This window comes from Perna viridis, chromosome 2 (genome assembly GCF_037379345.1).
Source record: "Perna viridis isolate PV_CMFRI_1.1 ecotype Kerala chromosome 2, ASM3737934v1, whole genome shotgun sequence".
Lineage (NCBI taxonomy): Eukaryota > Metazoa > Mollusca > Bivalvia > Mytilida > Mytilidae > Perna > Perna viridis.
The window spans coordinates 36,983,187-37,010,884 of record NC_142446.1 but is presented as its reverse complement, the minus strand read 5'-3'; the positions used below and the strand labels follow the sequence as shown (position 1 = coordinate 37,010,884).

Here is a 27,698-nt window from a genome sequence, read left to right as displayed (position 1 = left end):
GTAATTTTGCATTGCCACAACTTGATAAAAATCTCTGTATTCAATTGCAAGGATACTGAAGAAGTCAGATGTCAATAAAAATCATGAAAATGGTCTATTTAAAAGATCCAGGTTGGCTTAATTACCTGTAGCTCTTGTCTGTCCTCAAAGGTAGAGGTCCTCAGATACTTCTCTCTTACAATTTTCACTACAGCATGCTTCAGCTGTTCTTTAAATGCGAAGTACTTTCCAGAGGAGTTCAATTCATAAATCAACTTCTGTCTCCTAAAGAATAAAAAACAAACATTCAGTATTCTTTACAGTCCTGGGAAATTACCAAAGTATCTATGGAAACTGGTAAAATAGTCTATTTCACAATGAGTTGTAAGTGAAAAATCAGTCATAAGTAATGGTGTTGTGATAGAATTACTCGAGTCAGACTTTATGCTCTACGACATTTTTGTGAAATTAATTTTTGAAACCTTGGTACATATCCTTCACCTATGTATGCTTAATAGTGCATATATATGCCATACTAAAAATATCTGGTAAAATTTAATTAAGCAAAAGGTTTTCCTTTTACAATTCTCAAAAATTAAAAAAATAAATCTTTATGCAAGGTGCTTAACATGTGTTGAGTTAGGTGGTAAGCAATGTACTTTTACTTGACTAAATATTGCCCTATTATGGATTTTACATGGACAATCAAGAATAAACTCGTAAAACATGCTGTAATTTTTTTATTTTAAGATCACTACAAACAATCTTACCTTCCTTCCATTTGTTCAGTGGTTTCAGCTTCCTCTGGTTTAAAATCATCACCAAACTGGTCTCTGAATTCATCCAGAATCAAGTTAGCCACACTCGCAACTTGGTTTTGGAAATCTTCTACAGACTGAAAGAAAGGATTTAATTTTGAAATAAGAAAAAAACTGAATACCTGGAATTGATGTATTTTTTTGTTATAAATAATGCTGTTGTAACAAAATTGCAATATTAAAAAATAGCAAGTATATTTTTGAATTTTTTACCATTTTGAAATTCATTAAGAAAAAAAGGTCATTAGACATCAGCATTTATTTTTAGCCCCAATTTTTTTTCATGTATAAAGACCAGTAACTGAAATGAAAATCAGAAAACAATGAAAAAAAAAGGACAGAATACAAATCTGTTCCAAAAACTTATAAAATTCCACCTAAGAATTTTTAAGTTATCAATCATGCCAGAGAGATGGAGAGTGCTATACAACCTCACATCCATCATGCATGGCATGTAAAAAACTACAGTTCTCCATCAAATATTTTATAAATCACAAAAGCAATGTAAATCTTTATGAGAACAGATGCAAATCTTACCCTTTGTGCTCCATCAGTTCTCTTTGGAAACAGTGGTCTTGGTGGAATATATTCAGCCACCCTAAAAAATAAAGAAATTAATAAACAAAGAGAATAAATCCTTATATTCTTGTTTTCCAATCATAACTTTTATTTTTATAATGATACATCAACATATAGGATTGGTTCTACACTTTAACTTGTGTTTTAAAGTTTTTTTCTACATACAAAGTTGAATTTTGCACATTCTTGTTATTACTCTTCTTCCTTTATGTCTTACCTTCTAGCAAGCTCTTCTGGTGGGCGTTTTGGGATAAGTGGATGTGCCAGACATATCTCCAACATGACATATGACCTAGCCTCCACATACTGCTGACCCTCCACATTGACAGGAGGTTGTCCCTCCATCTCGGATCCAGTATCAGACTTTATGGTCTGGGAAGCCTTTCAAAGGAAAAATTAACAGCAAAATGAAAATTGGTTCAAAATACTTCCTTTTGGTTACATGCACAAATGAAAATCATTTTCTAGGAAAGAAATTAAGTCATGCAATTTGTATTAGTTGTTATGAAGATAAGATATTTTCAGAAAGAAAAGTTATATATTGACAATTATGTAAAATAGAAGTAATTCAAAAGAGAAATATAATTTGTCATGCACAAGTGATAAGAAAATTTGTGTCATTTAAAAGTGAAAAATTTATACTCAATACCATTTTAAGGTGACAACCATGAAAAAACTTATAAATCAGCTTAAGTGTGCTGCAAAAAATCCATCCATATTCAACATTGAGGGGAAAACACACACACAACATTTAAAGCAGCTTATATATCCACACTGTGTATGTAATTCTTAAAAGTAATGTTTATATTAATACATGTATATAACTGAGATACAAAATTTATATTTTATCTTTAATGATAAACCTAACAATGCAACTGAAATTATTTACTTGGCCTTAAAAAGTATACCAACTTTTCCTAAAGAATAATTTAACATCTACTCATACAATGTTCAAGAGTAATTTACCTAAGAAAATGCATACATACTACTAAATAGTTGACATTGCAACTTTAAACTACCAATTAATTGGAGATTTCACAAGTAAAAATTCCCCGTATTCTTAATGTTTTCATAATACTTGACTAAACACCAATTTTTGAAGGAAATGTGATCTGAAAACTGTGCCACCTAGGATTTAATCCACAAAAATCTAAATTAAAGACATTACCCTTTCTGACTGATTGCTTAAACTATGCGCTTCCTGGGAAAAACAAGAAATTTCCTTACAGTCTTTTGAAAGTGTATTTTTCAAACATCTAATTTCAATTTGCAAATTATTCATTAAATAATAGTTTATGCAAAAATGAATTGCTGTAATAAATTTTTCATACATTATCATTACAAGGAAATCTTTTTGTAAAAATCAATTATGTTTATCTTACATCAGCATATAGATGGATACAAATAAGAAATGAAGAAACAAAAGTTATTCTGCAACATATGATGTTTTCAAAATTATAATATACAACACTCAAAATTACAAAAAAAAATAGGTTTGAGAAAAAAAGTCCCTCTTTTATCAAAATGGAGTTTAATTAAATATTACCTCTACATTTAATAATCCAAACTTTGACATCTATCAGTAAAATGAAGCAAAAAAAATATTTTAATTTAATAAACTTAAAATAAATGAAATGAAGTATTAAGGTACTGCTCCACCAGTTAAAGTTATAAAATAACCATTTATGATTTATATTTTCTATTAATAAATTGATTTAACGCATATTTCAAAAATCTAACATAATAAAACTATACTGCAGTCTGTATAAAAAAAAACTATATCATACTATTATTAAAATTTAAAGAATTCACTTATGAATAGTTGTATAACAGTGTCAATTTTACTTAGGTCTCACTAACCACTTCTAACGTTTCTATTACTTTACATGTTAAAAAAGTAATTTTCAAAGTTTCACTGTGAATTCCCAGGACAAATGACATCTTAAAGTTGCATACCGTTGCGAAGCTTGGAAAATAAGGCTTCCAAAATTATTGTGCTAATGGTACAATGATTGCAGAAATTCTTCACAAAATTGACTTGAATAAATAATACTGAAAATCCACATATCTATCTTTTCTGCTAACTGATAGCATGGAGATTAATTACTCACACATGTAAACAATATTCATACACTTTCGTAGTTAATTACATATATGATTTTAAAGTACACATTCTCACCTTTATTTTGATGACTTTTAATCATAATACATGTACACACAAATAATGCACTTACAATGCATATGTCTAGGTTCAGTGTGTTTTTGGTACTACATAAGGGGGTGGCCATTTGACCCGGAAGTGGTTAGTGAGACCTTACAAATACATGTATAGCTAATCATTTATCTCCCTTTTTGCATAAATTAAAAACATGAAAAACTTTGATCTTTTACCTTTTGAATACATCAAATTTAGTTAATTTATACAACCAAGTGCACAATTTGGAAAAATAAATCAACATATAGAAAGCAAAGTTTTTTTTTTCAAAATTCCAAAGAACAACAAATTTGGATATTTTACATGTGAAATAACTCATTTGTTTTGTTAATCAAACTTTTTTGTGCCATAACCTCACCATAATTTGCTTTAGTTATATACATGATATTTGACTTCATTGATGGTTCTGTAAATTAAGGTACCATTTACAAAATCTGGATTATTAACAATAACAATAACAATTTAAAAGTCAATAAAATCTACACACTAAAACAATAACTGATAGTCATGAAAAAAAAAATAATATGATAACGTATTACTCTTTGGTAAATCTTAAAATCCATATTATGGTTACTAACACTTTCAAATTTTAAAATAATTCCTTAATATTTGCATATCATTTGTAAAATTGACACTTTTATAACAAGTCCATTTCTAATCATTTCTAATCATTATTAGTAACCAATCTTTTAATTACAGTTTGGAATTTTGACATCTTCTCAAGCTGCTTAATCTTTGAACAAAAATATGTAGAAAAATATCATATGACAAATTTATTGAAGCTGCTGGAAAAAAAATGAGTAGACATCATCTCCCATCCTGTGTGCACACTCAAAAAAGATCATGTGATCACGTGAACAAAACAAAGTAATGTGATTGGTGAATTATAGATTAAAGGGTGGGGTTGATGGGTGTCACTCAAAGCTGACCTCAGCTGGTGTTTGGCTGGATGGTTGCAGGGGAGGGGCCTGTTGCACTGTACTCATTGCTCGCTGTAAATTCATGCAAATCATTCCATTTAAGTGAAAGAAAAAATAGTTTCCTCAAAAAAAACTTTGAGGGTGACTAAAGTTAAAACTGAAAAACTATTTTATAAAATTGAACATAGAAATTACAATAACTATATTGTATGTGATGTGTGACATTGTGAAACATGCATTTCAGCACAGCCATCATTGGCTGCTTGTGTTTAATGACAAGTTTCTATTGTATAAACAACATTTTGTGTGAACATGAAGCTTAATGATGGGTGTGGTAGAACAGTAATGGGTAGGACTACATCTCAAAAGGTTAAATTAGTCCTATTTTTCATAAACTAATGTCTGCCAAATGTAACATCAAACATTGGGTTTAGCAAGGATTGTGAGTGACAAACCCTTTTAGCTGTTTTAACCCTAGATGACCCACTTCTTGAGGACCCTATTCTTGAAGGTCTGTTAGGGGTCAGAGAAGGACCAAATATTGACAATGGAGCTACATCATCGTCAGATTCTTCTTCAATAACAGCAGAGACCTTGATCAAGGGCCTAGCCTGGGAGTTAACAGACCTCATCCCAGAACCTACTCGGGAAGATGATCTCTGTAGACTAGACCCCATTCTTGAGCCTAAGTTGGACTGTCTCTAAATAATGAATTAATACTGATTCAAAAAAGGCGTTGCTTTATTTCAGTCCATACTGCCTTCCTAAATATATGCATAGCATTTGATAAACAAACTGAATATTTAAAGCAAGGAAAGCTTTCTTGTAACAGAAAAACCTTTAAATTAACTTTATACACAAAAATAAATGTATGAAGAAAACATTCTTATAATATTAAAGATGAAACAAAACGAAAAGTTAAAAGTTCAACAAGACCACCTACCGCATATGCATGACTCATCTTAAAAGTTTAAAAAATTGTGACTTAGGCAAAATCAAATCAGAGAAATTTAAACAATGTATCATTTGAATACTTAATTAGTCATTTTTAAATAGTAACATGGATTCTCATAATTTAAAGTTTTCACATAATATCTGTTTTTTCTTCTTATTTCTTACTAAACTTTCCCCTTCAAATGTTGTTATAATTTATTAAGTGCAAACAATTACAAAATTGTGACATTTGATTGTAATAGGTAACTATTTGCACTATCTACACTATTTTGATTGTAGTTTTTGATTTTATAGGCTATAATCCCTGCAAATACAAAAAACTGCTTGATATCTTTATCATAAAAAAATGATGGGTTTCAAAGGATATTTTCAGACATATTATACATAAAGCTTTTTTGATAATACCTGCTTATTTCACAAACAAGTTGCAAGGCTGCAGTAGTCATTTCACAAAATGCAATAAATAAGAAATCAATTATAGTCATATGCCTATGTAAATTAAATTTTGACTTGAACACTTGCAATCAATTTCATCATTTGACCATTGTGATATGACCACTGGAACTACTTCACACACTTCAAATAGCCTAATGAACAGTAAACAGAATGAAGGAAAGATGTTTGGATGGGTTGTTGAGCTCTATGGTAGTTAGAATGTAAGAGACACATGCTTGTCCATAACCATATAATTTCCAAATTTCAGGACCTGGTTTCATAAATCCTCAAATCCCTCTTTAACCCAGATTGATCAATCAAATTGCTTGAAATCTAAGAGTTAAGAATTAATTTTGCAGATTTTAGGAAAATATCAATTTGTGAAACCTGGCTGAGAATAAAACCCTGACAGCATGCTTTCAAGTTTCATCCACAAGCAGACCTATACCTAGAGCATACTCATTCCTTTTTACCCTACCTCATGAGGCACGGCCTGTTGGCTATGATGTAAAATACTACCCGATCTCTGTAAATTAGTTGTATTAAAATATTTCTTGTTCTACACACTTAACTTGCATTCATAATGTTATCCAACCATTTCAGATCTTAAAGGGACAAAAGGAGTTAAATATTGATACAAAGTCAAACTTTAACCTGTGATAATAGAAAAATGTGAACAAAAAGAATATCAAATCATGAATGCAATCACTTGAACCTTTTCATAAACAAGAGGCTCCCAGGAGCCTGAATTGCTCACCTGGTTAAATTTTGCCTTTAAAGGGCAATAACTTTAACAGGGAGTTGTCCAACAATTTTGACTCAAGAAGGCTTTGGTAGGACTTATCATAAGGATCATTTCAGCAATTGAAGGTTTCTTTCTATCTATAATAGTTTTCAAGATATAGGCTGAAAACTGTTTAAAAAAAAAAAAAAAACAAACATCATTTTTCACCATTCAAGGACAATAACTCTTACAAGGAGTCGTCTGACAACTTTGATCCCTTCAAGACTTTTGTAGGCCATATAATAAGAATAATCTCAGCAACTGAAAGAATTTGACAAAACCTAACAGTTTTGGAGATATAACATCCGAAAAAACTACTTTCTGACCCCAATGTTCTATTTTTAGCAATGGGCCCACATCAGTTCTATGCAAGATACCCCAAGGAACATTCATACCAAGTTTGGTTCCAATTGGTCAAGTAGTGTCAGAGGAGAGTTTTTAAAATCGTTAATGACGACAACGACAATGATGGATGACGACAACAGATGAAGACAACAACATACGCCAAGTGACGGTAACAGCTCACTTGGCCGTTTACCAGGTGAGCTAAAAAACGTGTGTCTCGTATACAACTTGAAAAAAAAAAGAGTCAATTGGTCAGATTGAAATTTGTTATTATCCTTTTTAGGAATGTGTGACACAGAATTATTTAATTTTCAGAAAACTTTTCAGTTTCAAGGTAAAATGTACTAGTAGGATTTGCTTGATTATAAGGCTACCACTTAACACACAGTAAATATCTTGTTGAAAATTTACATTATAAAATTTTGCTATAACCCAACAAATAATAATTTTCATGACAAACATATATGGTTCTAGAGTTCCCATTTTCTTGTCACCATTGGCAAGTGGAATTTTGCTAAGGAAAAGTTACATTTGTTAACTTTGCTGGTTATTAGATGTCTATTATATGTTTCTCTCTCATGAAGAGCTTAACAACTTTTTCATCGTAAAAAAAACTCTAAAGAGAAGAGATAGCCAAGAAAAATGGTTTTCTTTAATGTTTCATTTTTATATGTAACTGATACCCTATTCACCAACAATAAAAAGGTTAATTTTCCCATTATCCATCATATAATAAGTTATATTTCTATTCCTGTAGTTCCCAATTTTAACCCTTGAACCTACATTCCTAAAGCCTATTTTTGCTAGTTTTACCTCAGAATATATAGAATTACTTTGAGCCATTGAAATAGAAGATGTGGATATAACTTTCATTAAGGTAGGTAACATAGCTGTTGCCTAAAGGATTAATAAATATATTATTGGGTTTTGGGTATTCATATATGCATAGTAAAGTGTTAAATTAGAAATATAATGTGAAAACCAATTCATTTAACTTTTTAAACAAAGATGATAAATGTGTTTTGAACTGTACTTGGCAGACTAATTTCTCTATTCTCATAGAGAGATTGAGAGTATTTTCGATAAGTTGGAATTCCAACTTTAATATTCAAATCCGAATATGCCAGCTGTGTGAGCAAAACATGGGTCTAAATAAAGTGAAAAATGAAATCCATTTTCTTTATGTGCACTAATTAAACAATTATTCTCCTATTCAAAATTGCAATAAACTTTATACATCAAAATAAAACAATCATTAGCAATATTGATAGCTTTCCATATAAAGTGCATCACTACAAAAACAAAATCCAGCCTAACAAGCCTAAAATCAAGGCTTACGTATTTGCAATAATATAAATGTATCAATCCAATAAAAAATCACTTCAAACAATTCCTTTTTGCTCAATAAAACACTATTTAATTTCCAGTGCTATAGATTGAGGCAAGCCCAAGGCTGATATCATATACCTACCCCTTTCTTCATATCTTTGTCCTTCTTATCATCCTTTTCTTTGCCAGCTTTTTTAGGAAAGGGAGAGGCACTATTCCTGTTCAGGATATTAAATGCTATCCTCCCAGCTTCTTCCCCATAACCTGTCTTCCTCTTAGTCTAATGTTAAATAAACAGTAAGAATAATTAAAAATTTAACATAATTTTTTTAAGAGGGCACACATTTTACATTATTAAGGTAAAAATTCAGTCATTACAATGACATAAATTTTAACAAATGATATGAATTTGGGAGAATATCTATTGCAGAGGGAGGTCATTGGTCATATTGGAAATGGACACTCCTTATCAGTCGGTAAGGACATAGTGACAACTATGGAATAACTGAAATGATGACTTTAATCTATGACCAATATATCCTTGTTGATGACCCTGCAGTCTTTTAAGTAGGTATCTGAGCCATCCAGAAAATGAGTTATGGTTCTATTTTCAAGAACTGATGAAATATTACTACATAGAAAAGGCTGTATATCCCGTATTTTATGTATATTTATCTCATGGCACTTTAATAATCATTTTCTTACCTTTTCATGCATAGCATGGTCAGTATAGGCATGAACTTTATAGGCACCTCGGATTCTTTTAACTAAAATAAAGATGCAGAATATATCATTCAAAAACCTTCAATATAAAAATAAAAATAAACATGAAATATTAACAAATGCAAAGTTTTATTACTGTTCCTTATCCTCTAATTGCCGAATCAACTGGACAAAACTTAATGATTGATTTTCTAGTCCAACACTAGGTTTAATGTCCCTGAACTGGCCTTACTAAGCCATGTAACATCTGTACAAAATTCATGTAGAGAAGGACTTACTTTAATAAGCATAAATTGTATTGTATTGTTTGGTTAACTTTTCTCGTGATTGGCATAACAGACTTCTTAGAGCAACAAGTTTAAAAGATGGAGGTTTATAAAATTAATAACTTAATCATCACAACTTTTATTTGTCAACAAATGTAAATTACTTCCTACAAACACAATACAATGCAATCAATCAAAAGGAGAAAAGCCTTACCTCCAGGATACAGGAGTGGTGCCAAGTTGACAAAGGCTACACCATGGAAACTGATTGCCCCCTCATCATCCTATAATCAATATATTTCTGTTTAAAATGAATAATGTATAGAACTGAAAAACTCATTGCAAAGGATAAGGTCAGTTTTTAGCTCATGATATAATCTAGGTTAACACATGAAAGACAAAAATGGCATACACTCATATATTAAGTAACATAAACTGATGAAATAATGATTGCACATATCTTGACAGAAAACAAACTCCCCCCATAATTGTTAAATTAAACAAACTCTCAAAGAACATTGCTGGAGAATAGAAAACAAATTACTGTTGTTTTTAGGATAGTTTTAGTCATACATTTCAGTATATATTTCCTTACAACTTCCCGACTTTTCAGGAAACCTTAGTAGTCGCAATTTCTATATGAACATTTTTAAACATACACCATCTTTATTGAAAAAGGTTGTTCAAACTTTACTACAAGTGCATAACTAGGTGGTGTTATAGGTGCAAATTAGAAAAAAAAATGCAAAGACGAATGAAAAGTACAGAACATTAAAAACACAGGGTAAACAAAACTTAAATAAATATCAAAATCATAAGTGAACATGATAAAAAGGAATGTCTTGTAGGTCTTTTAATATATTTAAAAACAAAACAAAATGTTTTTTTTAAATGTTGGTTTTATCATTTTATTACTATTTGGTCTCTGCTCTATTCAAACAAGAACATTACTTTTTTCAATAATCTATAGTAGGTGGATTTTATAATAGTTACAAGGAATAATGCATATAATATTCATTGTTTTCTAAAATTTATACAGCCAAAATATAGTACTCAACTCAATATTTCAGCTCGGTCATGTAGAGCACATAACAGTCATTTCAATGTGAAAAAAATAACATAAATCATCTACAAATATAACTCTTTATATAAAGGTAAATGTACTGAAACTTAAAATAATAATCACATGTGCTGTTTTTTAAATGAATTATTTAAATATTTGTGCTATTACCAATTTATATATAACAATGCTGTCTGAAGCCATTTCTTATATGAATCAAACTTCATCATAACTTTTGTTTCATTTTTTCATTCAGTAAGAGACATCTGAAATAATGAAAATTGGCTCCTCATTTTCACTCATAAACAAAAAGAGGCAGTATAACCCTCCTTTTGGGGAGGAGAGTAATATCAATAAATATTAACTAATAAATACATGTACTTTCTAGCTTATCCATTTTTCCAAATAAAAATCTGTAATTTCTAACAATAAGGACTATTTACCATTGCAAAAAAAAATGTAAAAGAACAGCAGAAAATGACTGACTGAGAAAAAAATATAAGGCAGGAAATCCAGAGGAGAAATTGGCACCAAGGAAAAGCATTTTCAATAGATCCCAATCAGAGAAAAGAGGTTCCTTCAGGCAGCACACAGTTATATAACTACTATATCACTTTACAGAGCATGTCCTCCAAAACAAACCTTATTTTTTCCCATCATTGTCTGCCATGGAATTAAGGTACAAAAAGCATTAAGAAAACACCAGTAAACACAATTTTGATTCCTTGACACCCACTCATTAGAGAAAAAAAATCAAATGCCCTCATGACAAAGCCTAGTGAATTGTAAAATTGTGTTTTAGGGGTAGGTGTATTGTTTTTAATTAAGACCTTTAAAATCTTAACTGTTAACAAATTGCTTTTATGTAAACCTTTTTAAATAAGAATATTTGATGTACAATTGAAATAATTTATACTACAGACTTGACTGATAAATGATAAGCTCAGTAAATTACTACAACTGAACTCTTATGTGGGTATAGGATATCTACAGCTATTCTAAAGCTCATATCAAAAACGTTAAGTTACTTATCTAAGGGGTTAATATTAATATGTGTTCCAAAAGTGCATTCAAGTTAAAGGAAGCAAATGCTCCTCATCTGAAGTGAATAAAAAGTCTGATGCTTAAAAATTCATTTTTTTTAAAAAAGAAACAGTCCAGTTCTCCAAGTTTACATATTTATGAAGTTAAATGATGATTATAGATTTTATTGAAATTTATTTTTGATTCTGCACAGAACATTTGTAAAACTTAAAAATTTGGTGACAAGAAAGTGAGGATAAATTCATTTAATTAAATAGTGAGTTAATGAAAAATGAAAATGTAAAGTAAACTGGGGGAAATCATATCTAACTTAGCAATTTGTCAAAACACTTGTATAAAATCAACAAAACTAAAAGATTATTCAGCTTTTTGAAATTAAAAAGGGGGAGGTGTCTGGTTATTATTGATCACAAAAGAAGAATTCTACTTACAGTTTGTGCACCCTGCTCATCAAAGTCAAAAAATTTGTATACTTCAAACCAAAGATTTTAATTCACATTTAAATTACTTTTTCTCAGAGCTGTTTCCCTTTTAAATCATACTTCAGTTGATATAGCATTACAAAATATAGTAGACACATTCTTCTTTCTATATTTTTAATAAGATTTCCTAAATACAGTTAAGGGAAACAACTCATGCCATAACCTACAATTTCGTGACCATGTGTATGAACACACATGTGTGTATAAATACACTAATAAAAACTTCCCTACCTGCTTATTAAAAGCCATGCTAGAGCCATGCTAAAGATTTAGAATAGAACCTTTTTCATTTTAAAAAAGAAATTGCTTGCATTGTGATTTAAATAAAAACATACTATTTCTCTATAAAACAAAATAGGTTATTGGCAAACGAAAGTGACATAGTTCCATTAACATTACAAAGTTTAGCAAACAGTTAGGACTTCAAAGTCAAAAACATTAAAGCCAACAATTGTGACATACTCAGAGCTTTATAAAAAGAAAGAAATGTATGAAATTAGTAAGAGCAGTAATCAAGTTCACCTTTTTGCCTTTAGATGCTTGAGGCTGTGGCAATCTCATGACTTCTACTGGCCAATAACGACATTTTGCAATCTTGTCCTGGAAGCTGTTCATAAAAAAGCAAAAAGTGACTATGATTACCAACTTTAAATAACAGTATATTATTTTTGACAGTTGTTCCAAACAAGCTAGAAACAACAATGTTAAAATATGATCTGGCAAATATTTTATATGATAAAAATGAGAACATTTCATGTATATGAAAATTAGTCATTAATTTGTAGCAAACCTTTTTTCAGCAGAGTTATCCATATAGCATCTTCTTTCTGTGTTCCATGTAACACGTAATTTCTCTGTTTCAGCTGCATGGCGGTGTTCTCTATCTTCTTTAGTGCGGAATTCACCATCTTCATCTTCAACTGGATCACTAGATATAAAGCTGAAGAAAAAAAAAATCAGATATTTATTTTAGAATCTTAAGCTGTCATTCAATATACCAAAGTTAAGAAATAAAACTTGAGAAAAATGAAAAACATTCAATATATTAACAACCACCAAAGAGTTCCTTGGAGGTTCATTGAAAATTATGTCCACATTATACTACCTTATTCGTTATTCTGAACCAATAATTGTCTTTTCTGTATTTGAAAAAATAACATTATCTTTTAGAGTATGTATCCTAGCATATTCTTATTGATTTCTTTGATCCAAATCTTTTGTCTTCAACAAGTATTACAGATTAGAAAATTAGTTAAATCAAAATTATTTTTTAGTAATAGTTAAATATATATATATTTATATATATTACCAGAAGCATATTAGATTGGAGAAATAATTTGGGTGTGAAATAAAAACAAAGTTAACAAATATGTCCTAAATTTTTGAAAATCTATCCAAACCTTTCTGGAATGAAAGCAGCATTGCCTTGAGCTGACCCAGGAGAGGCCCATTTCTTTTGTTTGTTTGGAACCTCCTTGTCCACTCCAGGCTTTAAAAGCCCTCCAGCAAACACAACAGGAGCTTCTTTCTATGAGTGCAAAAAAAAAAAAAAACAAACAAATAAACTGGGTATTTCATTAACGACTTTTCCTGCCACTTCTCAAAATCTTAATAAACATAATGTCCTGGATCTTCTAAATTTTCTATGATATTTTCATTCTTTTTTTCTTTATTTACATTATGTAGTAATATGTACCTGGTTTAAAACATTATTCTGTACATCTTGTAGAATTCTTGATATGGCAGCTGAATCACAGACTGTGCACATTTCATAGCATTGCATTTATTTCATCATTTTCAAAACATAAAAGATGTACAGCATTTCAATTTTTCATAATCAAATGGAATTTTAAACTTATTTTGTTTAACAATAATAAAAAAGCAATTGATGGCCAACTGGTATTGACAGTGGTCAGAAACTTAGACTGTCAGGCTAGGCAAATGAGTTGAGTTATATCCCTTGCACATGTATTCACTATTACTTACATCTGCAGCTACTGGGACAGGTAAAGCAGCAGCATAAGCAAACTGGGCTCCTGCCATGGTCCAAGTTTCAGGTGGAGCAAACATAGTCTCTGCAGTAATAGTCATCAGGTTTCCAACTCCTTGTTCTTGAACATCCATAAGAGGATCATTGACGAAAATAGACACATCAATTGTTGGCTAATAGAAAAAAATTACACAAAAAATTTATCAATGATGTAAAATACAATCAATAAGAAATAATTGAAATCAAGTCAATAAGATATACTGGATCCACATGTTAAGAATAAAGATATTGGCACAATGTTATGGGTATATGGAATCATGTACTTAAGCTCTGGCATAGAGTGTATTCACCTAACATTCATGACAAATTAGAAATTACAGAATGCTTTCAGTAAAACCAGTAACTATGCAATCTATGTACCTGTTATCATATTTCTGAGCTAAATATAATACCAACCCTTGGGTTTTCTGGTGGAATACTTTCTAAAGGTGAGCCAGTTGTTGGGCTTATTGTCAGAGAATATACTTGTTTCTGTTGTCCTGTAATGAAAAAGAAATATACCTTTATTATTGCCAGTCTTTTTATGTAAAATAAAATTAACTGTGGTTCACTAAGTCTTTGACAAAGTAAAAAGTTAATGACACCTTGATAGAGGGAGAAAAAATATGGAACATCTCATTTTTGTTTCCTATCAATATGTATCAACAATACACATAAAACCTTTCTTAGTTTTGAAAACAACAAAAATCAAATTTCAAAATTATGATTATAATGTATTTTGAAAACTCAACAGTGGAATTTCTCAATGTCTACAGCACTTTGATGTTGTAACATTTTGATTTGTTTGTTTCATGTCTCTTGAAATATTTCAGTATATGTTGGTATTATTATACATATTACTATAATTGTATCATCTTAGGCATTGACTGTATGACATTACATTTCTCAGAAGGTTTACATGGTACAAATTTAAAAATACCTTTTAACAGAGGAAGCAAATCAACAGTAGCTTGGCCTAATGGAGTTATCTTTTCTTCCTTTTGTTTTTTCTCCTTTGGCAAAACTTCAATAACAGTCACTAAAACAAATTATAAAGTTTAGTATTTAAGTCAAACATAAATGTATATGTTCCATCATTGACCAATGTAATTTTTTTTACTGTTTCATATTATTTTATACCTGATTTCTTTTGAAGACTTCCATGTAAATTTATAGGATATTCATTCAGAATTTTACTGGTACATGTCATAACAGTACACTTAAAAAATTCAGAAAAAAAAAATAATTACAAAATTTGTCTAAGTTATGGTCATATAAGAATGAGACACAGAAAGTCATGAAAAAAGTCCATGAAAGATTACGAATTACTTCCTGCATGAAACAAACCCAATAAAGCTAAGGTGCACAACACATTGTCTAAACTTAGGTTACTGTACATACAGACAACTGGTTTCTGAGCAATTTCATCCAGGATAATAGCATCATCATAACTGACGTTGATAGTCTCTGTGTAGTTGATCTCTGCTGGATTGTCAGGGGAACAGTCTACTTTAGGGGGATCACCCATTTGAAGGGCCTTGTCCCCGAACTCCATCTTAACCATAACCTGTACATTATCTCCCTTTGTACCTTTCTGAAAATTATTTAAATTAAAGAAATATTATTTATAAGTCCATATTTTGTTTTTGGTATAGTATTGAAAGCTTCCAGATATAAATTACCTACTACCATAAATTCGCAAATTACAATGTTTTACATGAATTTCAGTCTGACTAAAACCAGCCTCCACCATCTGCTGTGGTAGTATTAGTTCATGTGCATGTTTTTTTTTGTTTTATTCATTTTTCTTTCAGCTTTACCTATAAATAAACCCTTAATACTATCCATATTAATATCTGTGCCCCCAACACCTTTCCTTGGAAAATATGTCTTTGTTGAATATCTAAGTATCATTGGCAAACATTTATTTTTTTTGCTTCAATTAAACCCCTTGTATTTCTGTAGACCCCCATACTGCCCAGGCAATGGGCTCTGCTAGTAAAATATAGATAAGAGGAGTGATTGGACAGCCTTGTCTAGCTGATCTAGTAAAGGGTTTTACTCTTTAATTTATAATCATGGCCATCAGTGTCATAGTAATTATAATTCTGTATGATTTAACCAAAATACGTACCAAGTTCTTGACCCTATGTACAGTAATAGATATTGGCTCTGGTGGCCTACTCCCTGGTGTTTCTGTGTCAGTCATTCTTTTTTACTACAAGTAAAGGAAATTTTATTCAATTATAACTCAACAATCAACAAGGTTTCCCAGGATTTTAATTAATGAATGGTAAAATTTACACATTTTCAATGTAGATATCTTACTTTTGAACTGCTACATGTATTATAACATTATCATACTTTGGTTACATGGATTGCCTCTGCAATTCATGGGACCCAAAGACTAAGATAATATGCAAAAGCAAAAACAGAAAGGTTCACGAACAAGTGAACAAAAACTTGTAGAGAAAAAAATAATCCTTCTGACAAATATTTTTGTAGCATTTGTTCCTGAGAGAAATACTAGTTACTTCAAGACCAATTAACAATCTACAAAAAAATATGCATGGTTTTAATCCATAGAAGAAAGTCATTTTTCAAGTTTAGACAATAAGTAAATGCTTGTTGAGACAGATTAATCTTAATGGATATTTGGGAACAAATGAACATGCAAAATCTTTAAATAAAAAACACACTGAAACATGCATGCAAGCAAGCTACATTGTAGGTTGTCATTTGTAAGTTTTGTCATAAGTGGGCCACCATTTTTTCTGAGGGACGGCAGTTTTGTAAATAAATATTTGGAAATAAGTTGAAAAAATTTTGGAAATAAATATAAATAAATATGACCTCAACTACCTATACAATTTTTTTAAATGGCCTCCAGATTCTACTGTACAGTATAATAAAAATAAATAATATGGCCATATATATATAGCATCTCAAAACAAATTTTCTAAATTTATTGCAAAATATTGAAAATCAATATTCTGTCCTGACCATGCCCAAATAGAGAAACTTACTTATCATTATATAAGGCATAAGCACTAGTGCGACCAAATCTGAAATACACCATCTGTATATGGTACAAGATATTATAGTGATTGAAAACGTACAAAGGCGACCATTTAAACTTATACAATCATTGAAAGATCTTGAATACGGAGAAATATTTAAGAAACTCAAACTTCAAACACTGAAATACAGATGTACTGGAGGCGATATGACTAACAGCTGGAATATACAATAAAAAACTGCCAAATTTATTGACATATAAAACAGACTCTGTTACAAGATGACACAAGTTGACAATTTTTAGATGCAACATAATCATTTATATTTGATCAAACTACTTCACTTAAAGTATTGTGTCTATATGAAACAGCCTACCAGCAGTGCGGTGAATGCACCAAATATTCAGATATTTGAAAGGCAGTGGCTCCTCATCCACACATCCGTGGATGAGAAGCCCCTTCAGGCTATTTGTCCTTACATCTAGTTTGCGTAAAAAAAATACAGAATCGTGGCAGAAACACCCGATTCATTATGGAAATGTTGTCGAACTTATCCGCAAATGTACAACTATTAATGTTATCACAAACTTTGTTCACAATTAATAAACTGAATGGTTTTCTTCCTATTTGAAAGCCACCTATAAATAAACAACGGACAAAACTACAGACAAATATATGGTACTTGGCTATTAGCATTAATAAGGATACAAAAAATTCAACTGACACTACAGGAACTGGAACTAAAAGTAGTCAACAAGAAACAGAAGACCTGGGCATAGTGGAGTAAATCAAGTGCTTACCACAAACACTGTAAGACCAAAACACTGCCAGCCTCCTTTTGACGACACCTGCTGGTACGAGAACACAATTGATTCCCCTTGGTTTTCGTTGTATATGAATATAGTTCCAAATTTGGTAGTAGGTACCTTCCACATTTTTTCATATTTTTAGTGGAAACTTATTTGCGGAAGTTTTGCCTCTAATTGGTAGAAAATAGGTTAAAATTACATGGGATTTTTTTTTATTAATCAATTCTGACTAGAAGTTGTGATTTGGTTCAGTGGAAGAAGGTTAAAATGTAGGACTTTTAACTCTGTTCATTTGTCCTGTTTACCCCATCTCCGAGTCAAATGTATTAATTTCAGAAAATGATGGTAAAATTTTCTACAATTTATATATAAAATCCTGTTTGTACATATCTTTAGGCCAGAGAAGTCTTATTCAGTTTGCGCCGGTGAAATTTTTTTTAATCTGCTCAAATGTGTGTATTGAAATGCACTTGAAAATTAATTGTGGTCTCGTGCCTGCTTCAGAACTTAAGACGAAAGGATAATGCAAATTTTCGGCGCAACGAAGCGGTGCCTGAATGTCAACATTTTGAAAATTGTTCAATTATGAGTAACTGTAGGTCATATCTATATGGTGGGTCAAAATTACCTTTTCCAGTCTCAAAACATGTAACAGAATAAATAGCTGCCGCCGTAGTCAAGGCAATGGTAATTGACTTCCGTTTCCGGTAGAATTCAACGCGTGATTCTGCAAAGCGAAAATGAAAGCACTTATTCAACGTGTTGTCCAGGCTAGCGTCACAGGTAATCGTAGCGTTGACAAACAGACCACAGTTTTGACGTAACCAGTGCCAAACATTTCGTATAGTACGACCAAGGAGAATAAAATATTTTGTACCTCCCCTTAAGTTTTATTTATTCTACCTGTTCCATAATATTAATAATAGGTAGGGACTAGGCCTAGGGTTTAAAATATGTAAGTTGTAACCCGTACCCGTACTTGACTTGTACCTAAATAGTGTTTTGCTAAAATATTCATTCGTACGGTATGTTGAGAACTGAAAATTGCATAAGATGTGAAAAAGTCTGTTTCAATTCATTTCTCATCAAGAAAATGATGTATACTTTTCAAGTTTTCTGATATTTCTTGTTTGATCGGTTTTCTGAAGTCAAAAGGTCTCATTAAAAGAGTCTGGTGTGATTTTAATTTATCTTCAATGTAAATTTTGATAATATTATGATGTTCTAATGTCAAATATGCATTTAATTAGTACAGATAACAAAATTACTAGACTTTGATTTTTGGGTACTCAAATTTCGGGTTGCACATTTTAGACCTTTTGAAAACAGAAAAACGGTTACGGGTACGGGTTATATATTTTAGACCTTACCTCCATAATAAGGCCATGAAGGGGTATATTTGCTTTTAGCAATTTGCAGTCCTATATCTGTAGTATTCATTGTCAATGCACAAGATACTAGACAATGGAAATATCATTGTATTTTCAGTATACAAATTGATGTCTTAGTGGATACATTAACCCAAAAATCTTCAATAATTTTTCAGAGACCTGTGCTATTATAAATATTTTGTATATATATTGATATGTTGGGTTGGTGGTCCAGACAATGTGCCATACAAAAAGTTGGAGATTTAGAAGTACCGTGGAATACCACACTGCAACAGCTCTTTAACTTCTTGCAATTTTCAGATTGAAATCATGCATGTAACACTTACCTTAAGTATTATTCTGGGTTCATACACTATGCTTCATTTTTTCTTTTATATACCAGAATAATAGTTTTGGTGTTTTTCTTTTTTTTTTTTGGCTTTGTTTTTTTCTTCTTTTTTTTTCATTTTTTTCTATTGGAAAGTTAGAGGAAAAATGCTGTCCGAGATAGAAATAAAATAAATGCTTCATTAACCAGTATCATTTTAAAGATTTTTAGTATTTTTTTATTTTTATGACTGTCTTTAATTCACTTATGCCTATTTTACAATGAGTCTTTGATATGGAACTATAAAAATTATAGTTCAGAATTTTTATAAATTCAATTGACTTTTGTTTTTCTGTTTCTTATTTCAGTCGATGGTAAGTTAATCAACAATATTGGTAAAGGATTATGTGTATTGGTAGGAATACAGAGAAAAGATAAAGAAGCAGAATTAGAATATTTGTAGGTACATGTTTCATGTATACCTTTTTATGCCAAACAAGACCTCAAAACTCACCTTACTATCATTCTGTCTTAAAATTTCCCATGAATTTTTATTTTCTTTAGAAAATAACTTTCTTACATTGGAAATCAACTTATAAAACTTACAGTTGGGAAACTTTTTCTCATTTAATTTTAATTGCTATGAGTAACAGGAAATTGTGTAGAAAAAAAAATGAATACACATTTTATGCAATGCTAGGTCATGAAATTTATACACACTCCATAGTCCATGTTTGATAAACTTTGACCTTGAACATTGAAGTTCAAAGTGCAGAATTGTGACAGGCTGTAACTTTGTTGCCTTTTGTTTAGGCTTTTAATATTTGGTATGAGGATAGATGGTTTTCATCTCAGTGTTATCTAGTTTGAACTGTGCCTGAAAAATATTTACAATCATGTTGTTATTTTTTTTTCAGAGCCAAGAAATTAGTCAATATAAGACTGTTTGATGATGAGAATGGGAAAACCTGGGAGAAAAGTGTTCAAGATCTAGGATATGAAATTCTCTGTGTTAGTCAGGTTAGCAATTAATCCAATCAACTATTAGAATTACAATTAACTTTCTGAAATTTAGAGTATAAACCTGTATTTACATTGTACAAACTGGTGAATACTGTTATATAATCCACATTGAACTCCTTATCGAAGAATACAACCAGAATTCATGATAAATGCACATGATTTAAAAGTTGAACTCTTCCAAATTATTTATTTGTCCTTTGTCCTTTGGACTTGCTTACATGCTAAGATTCAGAAGAAAGATTTCTCTTATCAATTTGTTCAATAGCTCTGCTCCATGGTTGATGTTTTTTTCTTGTTTTTTTTTTGTCATTAAAAACTCTTTTGCTGGTACTTAAGGTACTGTTAATTCAGAAATTTTTGCATTGCTTTCATTAATGCAAAAAATGTGACTAGCTGTTAATCACATTGAAATAAAACCTTGCACTTGTTTCCTTGTGTGTTTTATGATTTATCCTCTTTGGACAAAGGTGTAACACATTGATTTGAGGCACTAATTGGTGGTTTATACAGTCTTGACTATCCTTGCGGATCTCGCACAACCGCCCCTTGCAGGGATTGTGTTAGTAGATGTCTGTTAGTAGTTGGAGAACATTGCCACAACAGAGGTATATGTTAAGTAGGAAGTACCTGACCTGAACTCTGAGTATGTCCTACTAATGGCTGGGCTGCTCTGTTGACGCTCTGGCCTACTCCCAGACCCCGCATGTGTCCGAGAGCGTTTCCCACTCCGTTTGGGAGTACGTCAACAAAAAGAGTGGATTTGAGGCAACAATATCTGGTTATATGCCCCTAGTGAAGTCAGGTGGCACTTGTACAACCTAACCAATATTTTACCTGCATCGCAATTTATCAGATCTCAATTATATATCTCTTTGGATTTTTTTCTCATGCATTCCAATTTTTTATTGTGATTAAAGAGCATATTATGTTTTGTCAATATCATGCACTATCTAGCAGATTATAATGATTACAATTTCTCATTGGAAGAAAAATAGGTTTAAAAGAAACAAAACTTTAAAATTCTTTAGAATGCTGATTTTATGTGGTAGTCACTATCACCCAACATGCGTGGTAGGTTCAAAATTGGATAAAAACAAGCAATATACTGCTCACAAAATATGATCCTGCAATTTTTAATAATTATTGACTAATGTTCGAATATTAGCCTAAATATGGTCAAAACTGCAAATACAATACAAAATACAAAAGTGTGCCAATACAGTATTTAGTCGTACAATACAGCTTTTACCCGTCCAATACGTCATATTGGCCTGGTTAAGATCAGTATTGGCAGAGGCCAATTTAATATAATGGACTAGTTAGTCAATAAAGGTATATTATAATTGTGTAAGGTTTTCCATATTGGCTGAGTTCTTGATCCTTGGCTACGTCTCATTCCAATATGGCTATTTAAGCCAATATGGCAAACCTTACACATTAATACTATAACACAGCATAAACAGGTTATCTTGTCGTATTTGCTAGTTTACTTGGCTGATACAAACATGGCCAGCAATGTTTTTTTTTTAATTTTTTAGTTTACCTTAGCTGTAGAATTAAAGGGAAATAAACCAGATTTTCGTGATGCTATGGCTCCAGAGCATTCAGAGAAGTTTTATAATGACTTTCTGGATAAGATGAGATCAATGTATCAACCAGATAAAATTAAAGGTTAGTAACCTTTCTGATAACACCATTACTAATTGCTGTGAAGTAGATTTGCTATCAGAGGGATACATGCAATCAATTAACTTTTTCATATATTCTTTAGTAAGAAGAGATAGACTTGTAGCAAGTCTATCTGATATAGTGCAACAAGAAATAATTCTTGAAAGCTATGTTTTGCTTGCAATGCAAAATAACAAAATTGAAAACAATGAAAAACCAAAAATAATAGAATACTGCTTTATTACAAGAATTATTTCAGTTCTTTTAGTTTTGGGGAGGCCAATAGTTATGAAACTAAGTTAATAGTCTTTTGGTGCGCAACTTGTTAGAATAGTAAAACTATTCACATAAATTTTGTAAAGAAAAAGTACACTGAGGTATAATGATATTCTAATTTCATGGAAAAAGAATAATTGATCTACATTTTTAATTATGTCTCCCCCAACTTTGGTAGGTAGACTTAGGAAAATAATTTATAGGGGTATGGTGTCGTACTCAACACATTGGCTGGGTCTTTATATTTTTTATTATTGATACCGAAAGTTAGTGTTATAAAATAAGATTGTAAAGACTAACTGGTTTGTGAATGAGTACTACACCATGCCCAACATGAATTATTTGTATTTGAATATGACAAAAAGACTATTTCTTCATTTGAATTGCCCAAAGGTAGATTTATAATGGATAATATATGGTTTGACATTTATAGGACATCATATTAGAAATATTGTTTTTGTCTTGTCTGTCTGTTTATGTGTATGTCTCTATGTTACATTTTTGTAAGCCTAACTTTTTTGAAACTTCAGCACCAAATTTCAGCAAATTTTGTATGTAGTTGTGCATATTACAACAAATTTATCATCCACTGAATTTTGTGTAACTTAATACCCCTATGAACTTTGGAACATGGGGACATATGTTTTTTGAAGGCAACCACAAAATTTAACAGTTCATTGTGGTACATTGTATTGATTGGATCAATTCAATTTGTGAGTACATATGTACTGTAAGAAATATTAGTTGCTGGTTTCTGATTACATTATGAATTCTTTGAATATAATTTTTGGTGGTTAAATGCATGGTTTTGATTGAATTTGTTTTATTACTATTAGCTCACCTGGGAGTAGGCCATGTGAGCTATTGTCATCACTTGGCGTCTGTCGTCGTTGTTAAAAATTTCTTCAAACATCTTCTCCCCTGAAACTACTGAATAGATTTGCATGAAACTTATAATGACTGTTCTTTAGAGTATCCTGCACAAAATGTATTTTGGGATTTTTGATCAGTTAAAAAACATGGCCGCCATTACTAAAAATAGAGCATAGAGGTCAAACAGCAGAGTTTTGCATATACATGTACATTAGGTTCAGCCAAGTTCTGACATGGGTTAAAGTATTCAGCATGATGAGATCTATCTGTGGTCAAATTTTGGTGAAAATCTGTTGATCCATGTTGGAGTTGTTGCCCTTTTGGGTCGTTTTTTGCTGTTTTTGATGTTTCTTTCAAAAATCTTCTTCTCAAAAACTGCTATGCAGAATTCAATGAAAGTTGGTATTTTTATTTTCTAGGGTATATTTAACAAAATGATAGTTTGAATTTTTGATTGGTTAAAAAACATGGCTGCTGTTACTAAAAATAGAACATAGTGGTCAGACAGCAGATTTTTGCATAAATCTCCAAAACCATTAGGTTTAGGCAAATTCTTCTGAGTAAAAGTATTCAGCATGATGAGATCTATCTGTGGTCAAAATTTGGTGAAAATCCGTTGAGGTCTCACTAACCACTTCTAACTTTCCATTACTTTACATGTTAAAAAAGTAATTTTCAAACTCTCACTGTGAATTCCCAGGACAAATGACATCTTAAAGTTGCATACCGTTGCGAAGCTTGGAAAGTAAGGCTTCCAAAATCATTATGTTAATGGTACGATGATAGTAGAAATTCTTCACAAAATTTACTTGAATAAATAATACTGAAAATCCACATTTTTACCTGTTCTGCTAACTGACAGCATAGAGGCAAATTACTCACACATGTAAACAATATTCATACACTTTTGTAATTAATTACATATATGATTTTAAAGTACACATTCTTAGCTTTATTTTGACTACTTTTAATCATAATACACACAAATAATGCACTTACAATGCATATGTCTAGGTTCAGTGTGTTTTTGGTACTTCATAGGGGGGTGGCCATTTGACCCGGCAGTGGTTAGTGAGACCTAACCCATGTTGGATTTATTGCCTTTGTTGGTTGTTTTTTTGCTGTTTTTGATGTTTATTACTTTCAGAAATCTTTTTCTCAAAAACTACCATACAGAATTCAAGGAAAGTTGTAGTTCTTGTTTTTTATGGTATCCTTAACAAAATGACTGTTTGGATTTTTGATTGGTTAAAAAACATGGCTACTGTTGCTAAAAATAGAAGATAGTGGTAGTATGGTAGTTTTTTGCATATATCTCCAAAACCATTAGGTTTGGCCAATATCTTTCAATTGCTGAATATCCTTATTATAAGGCCTACAAAAGTCTCAAAGGGATCAAAGTGGTCAGATGACTTCATATAAGAGTTATATGAAGAGTTACATTTTTTGCAGTTTTCAGTTTATATCTTGGAAACTATAATAGATAGAATGGAACTTTCGATTGATGAAATGATCCTCATGATATGTCCTACCAAAGTCTTCATGGAGTCAAAATTGTTGGACAACATTTTGTTAGAGTTATTGTCCTTGAAAGGCAAAAATTTAACCAGGTGAGCAATTCAGGCTCGTGGGAGCCTTTTGTTTTGTTTTTTTTTCATGTGATGTGTTTAGTGGTTAGATTAATGGTTTTTGATTGAGTTTTATACTAATGTACCCCCAGGCAAACATAGTTTATGGGGTGTATAGGACTCCAAAAGGAGATAATTCAACTGACGTGCTTTATATGTTAATACCTCATTAGTGCAACTCTCCTAAACAACTCAAGGGAATTTTATGACATTTTATAGGAAGGTTGGGCATCAGATACAGATGCAAATGAAGGAATATAATTACTGTTAGGAGACTTCAGAGGGAGATATTTGAACTTGTGGCTTATTTATTTGACTTCATTTGAAGTGGGGGTATTATCTTTGCGAGCATGCTCACAGTATTTCTAGTTATAATTTTTTTTTCAGGTGGTGTATTTGGTGGTTACATGCAGGTACACATACAAAATGATGGTCCTGTCACTATACCCTTAGAAACACCAAGTTCTCTTCAGGTGAGATGTTACCAGTTTGGTAAATGACACATGTACAGTAGTGATGAAAATGAATGGAACTCATTAGGAGAAAACAGTATTATATAGGTCAATGAAGAGGTCTGACTGTATTTAATGGTTTTTATATGACAGTAGCACTATCAAGTCATAACAGTCAAGTGCATGGGATTTTATAATTTCTTTCTCTTTTTTTACTTCAATAGATTAAAAGATGCAAGTAGTTTGTTTTAAATTGTAATTGATTCTGCAAGTACTAGAAATTTTTTCTGGATATTTTATGGTTTTCCCGTAATTGTTGTCCATGGATTTCCCCATGTTTATACCTTCTTTATTGCCTATATGAACTCAGGTCTAAATTGTATAATTTATATTTTAGGATCCTGCATTTTTACTTAAACAAGAGAGAAAGCTAGAAGCTGCAAAGAAGAGAGAACAGAAGAGTAAACAAAACAAATGGGAGAAAAAGCAGGAATCTCAAAATGACTTCTCACAATCCAAGAGTGACACAGACATAAAGAGTGATTCACAACAAACACAGTGTACATCACAAATGGCTCAGAGTGAATCACAGCAAACTATGGTGAAGTCACAAGCCCAAGATGATTCAGGAACTGTAACAGACAGCATTGACAAATTAAATGTTTCAGATGACAAATCATGATGTATATATGTCATCAACATTTTAAAATCCTTAAGAGAACCCAATTATTTATTTAAGTTTTGGCTGATTAAAAGACTTTTACTGTGTTTTATTTTTTGTCATATACATTTATTGTTCATTTACATTGTAAACAAGAAGGGAATCATGGTGAGAAAAAAGCTTATTATACCCCAATTTAATATTGGTGGTATATTGGAATCATCATGTCTGTCCATCATTCCTGTATTCTATCCATTCATCCAAATTTCATCACTATCATCTTGGCTCTCAAATACTGTGAAAGTACTATTGTTTGTGGGTTCCAATTTTCGTGGTTTTCATTGGTAGGCCAAACCACGAAATTTTGTAACCAACGTAAAGTAGAATCCCATTGACGTGTATACAGAAGACCTCAAAACCATGAATTCAATGATCCACAAACTTGTGATTCTTCCCAAATCCAGGAAAATTGGTATCCACAAATTAAAGTACTTTCACAGTAATTGATTGATTTCAAAAGTGGTTTTATATAGATAAGGCATACATTGTTAGCTATTTGGTTACTGTCTGAGTTAAACTTCCTAACATAAGAACATATGGAACTTTATGTGAGAGTCAACACACACAGAAAGGAAAATAGACACAGGTTAAACAATAGAGGCTCAGCTGTCAGCAGCTGAATGCTGACACACTGAAAATTTGAATTTGATGAAATCAAAGAATAAGGACCATGGACTAGGTGCATTGATTGGGTAAAATCGTCAGATTTCTAGAAATACATGAAACAAGGTATTGTTACAATTTGGAATTATTTTGAATTTTAGAAAATGAGTGAAAAAAAATTGCTGCATATTTTTAATAAGAAGAAATTTTACTAATGGTTAGATAACTGGTCAAGAGAAATTTACTGACTCCCTTAGTCACAACAGTATGACTAACCCTTATTTTAGTTTCATTGATTGTTTTCTAACTAATTTACTGAAATAAAAGATAATTCATATTTAAAGTAATATAACAAGAATGGATATGGTGAATATGTCAAAGAGAGAGCCCCATCCAGATGAAAAATGTCAGCTAAAGGCCACCCGTGGGTCTTCAGTGAATGACGAAGAAACCTTCACACCACAAGGCAGGCTGTGGCTGGCCCTAAAAGTGTGGTAGCCAAAACAACATAATACACAGGTACAGTGAAATAGTTATCCCTATACACTCCAGTAACATAAAACAGAAAAAGAAATAATACATACAAAGGCCAGAAATTCCGGACTTGGGACCGGTGCAAAATTGTGGCAGAGTTAAATTACTTTGGCATGTTCACAACCCTTCCCTGACTTTGAATCTGGCCACTAGTGTGAAAAAAATATTACACGATTAAACACACCTAAAAATCAGTTCGAAAAGTTCTGAGTCTCTTGTTAAAGCAGAAATAAACTAACTACATTACACAAATGCACCAAGACCTTGTTCTGATCATGAGGAGACCTGTAAGTTAGTAGACTGGGATAGCCCAAAATTTTCCCATATCTCAAATTTCTTTTAATTTGTACATAGTATTTAACTAACTGTAGTACATCTTCTGACACTTTTTGAGGAAATTTCACCATGCAGATTTTGAACTAAATATTGCTATT

At 31.3% G+C, this 27,698-nt stretch overlaps 2 protein-coding genes across 13 annotated transcripts in view; one reads left to right on the top strand and one right to left on the bottom strand.

Moving 5' to 3' along the window:
* The window catches only part of LOC148624883 (cilia- and flagella-associated protein 70-like), a 31,278-nt gene extending 12,789 nt beyond the window's left edge, over nt 1–18,489 (bottom strand). Inside the window, exons 1-20 of one of the 12 annotated variants that reach the window (XM_088567957.1) lie at nt 18,417–18,489; nt 16,097–16,180; nt 15,364–15,556; nt 14,903–15,001; nt 14,380–14,462; nt 13,920–14,096; nt 13,334–13,461; nt 12,724–12,873; nt 12,456–12,540; nt 11,883–11,894; nt 11,050–11,070; nt 9,562–9,631; nt 9,064–9,125; nt 8,501–8,638; nt 6,379–6,426; nt 2,545–2,577; nt 1,594–1,757; nt 1,335–1,395; nt 750–874; nt 126–264 (exon numbers count right to left, since the gene is read on the bottom strand). In XM_088567957.1, the coding sequence (XP_088424083.1) occupies nt 126–264; nt 750–874; nt 1,335–1,395; nt 1,594–1,757; nt 2,545–2,577; nt 6,379–6,426; nt 8,501–8,638; nt 9,064–9,125; nt 9,562–9,631; nt 11,050–11,070; nt 11,883–11,894; nt 12,456–12,540; nt 12,724–12,873; nt 13,334–13,461; nt 13,920–14,096; nt 14,380–14,462; nt 14,903–15,001; nt 15,364–15,556; nt 16,097–16,171 (1,863 nt within the window). In that variant the 5' untranslated portion in view covers nt 16,172–16,180; nt 18,417–18,489. Of the gene's footprint in view, nt 1–125; nt 265–749; nt 875–1,334; nt 1,396–1,593; nt 1,758–2,544; nt 2,578–5,454; nt 5,473–6,378; nt 6,427–7,842; nt 7,927–8,500; nt 8,639–9,063; nt 9,126–9,561; nt 9,632–11,049; nt 11,071–11,882; nt 11,895–12,164; nt 12,195–12,455; nt 12,541–12,723; nt 12,874–13,333; nt 13,462–13,919; nt 14,097–14,379; nt 14,463–14,902; nt 15,002–15,363; nt 15,557–16,096; nt 16,181–18,416 lie in introns of all 12 variants that reach the window. The other 11 variants (XM_088567958.1, XM_088567964.1, XM_088567966.1 and 8 more) reach the window with 11 other exon arrangements.
* Nucleotides 18,470–26,174, top strand: LOC148624882 (D-aminoacyl-tRNA deacylase-like). Its single transcript, XM_088567970.1, has 6 exons — nt 18,470–18,571; nt 19,855–19,945; nt 20,404–20,506; nt 22,048–22,180; nt 25,342–25,427; nt 25,804–26,174. Exons 1-6 carry the CDS (start codon nt 18,529–18,531, stop codon nt 26,086–26,088), a joined length of 741 nt encoding a protein of 246 aa, XP_088424096.1. The 5' UTR covers nt 18,470–18,528; the 3' UTR covers nt 26,089–26,174.
* The last annotated feature ends 1,524 nt before the right edge of the window (nt 26,175–27,698 follow it).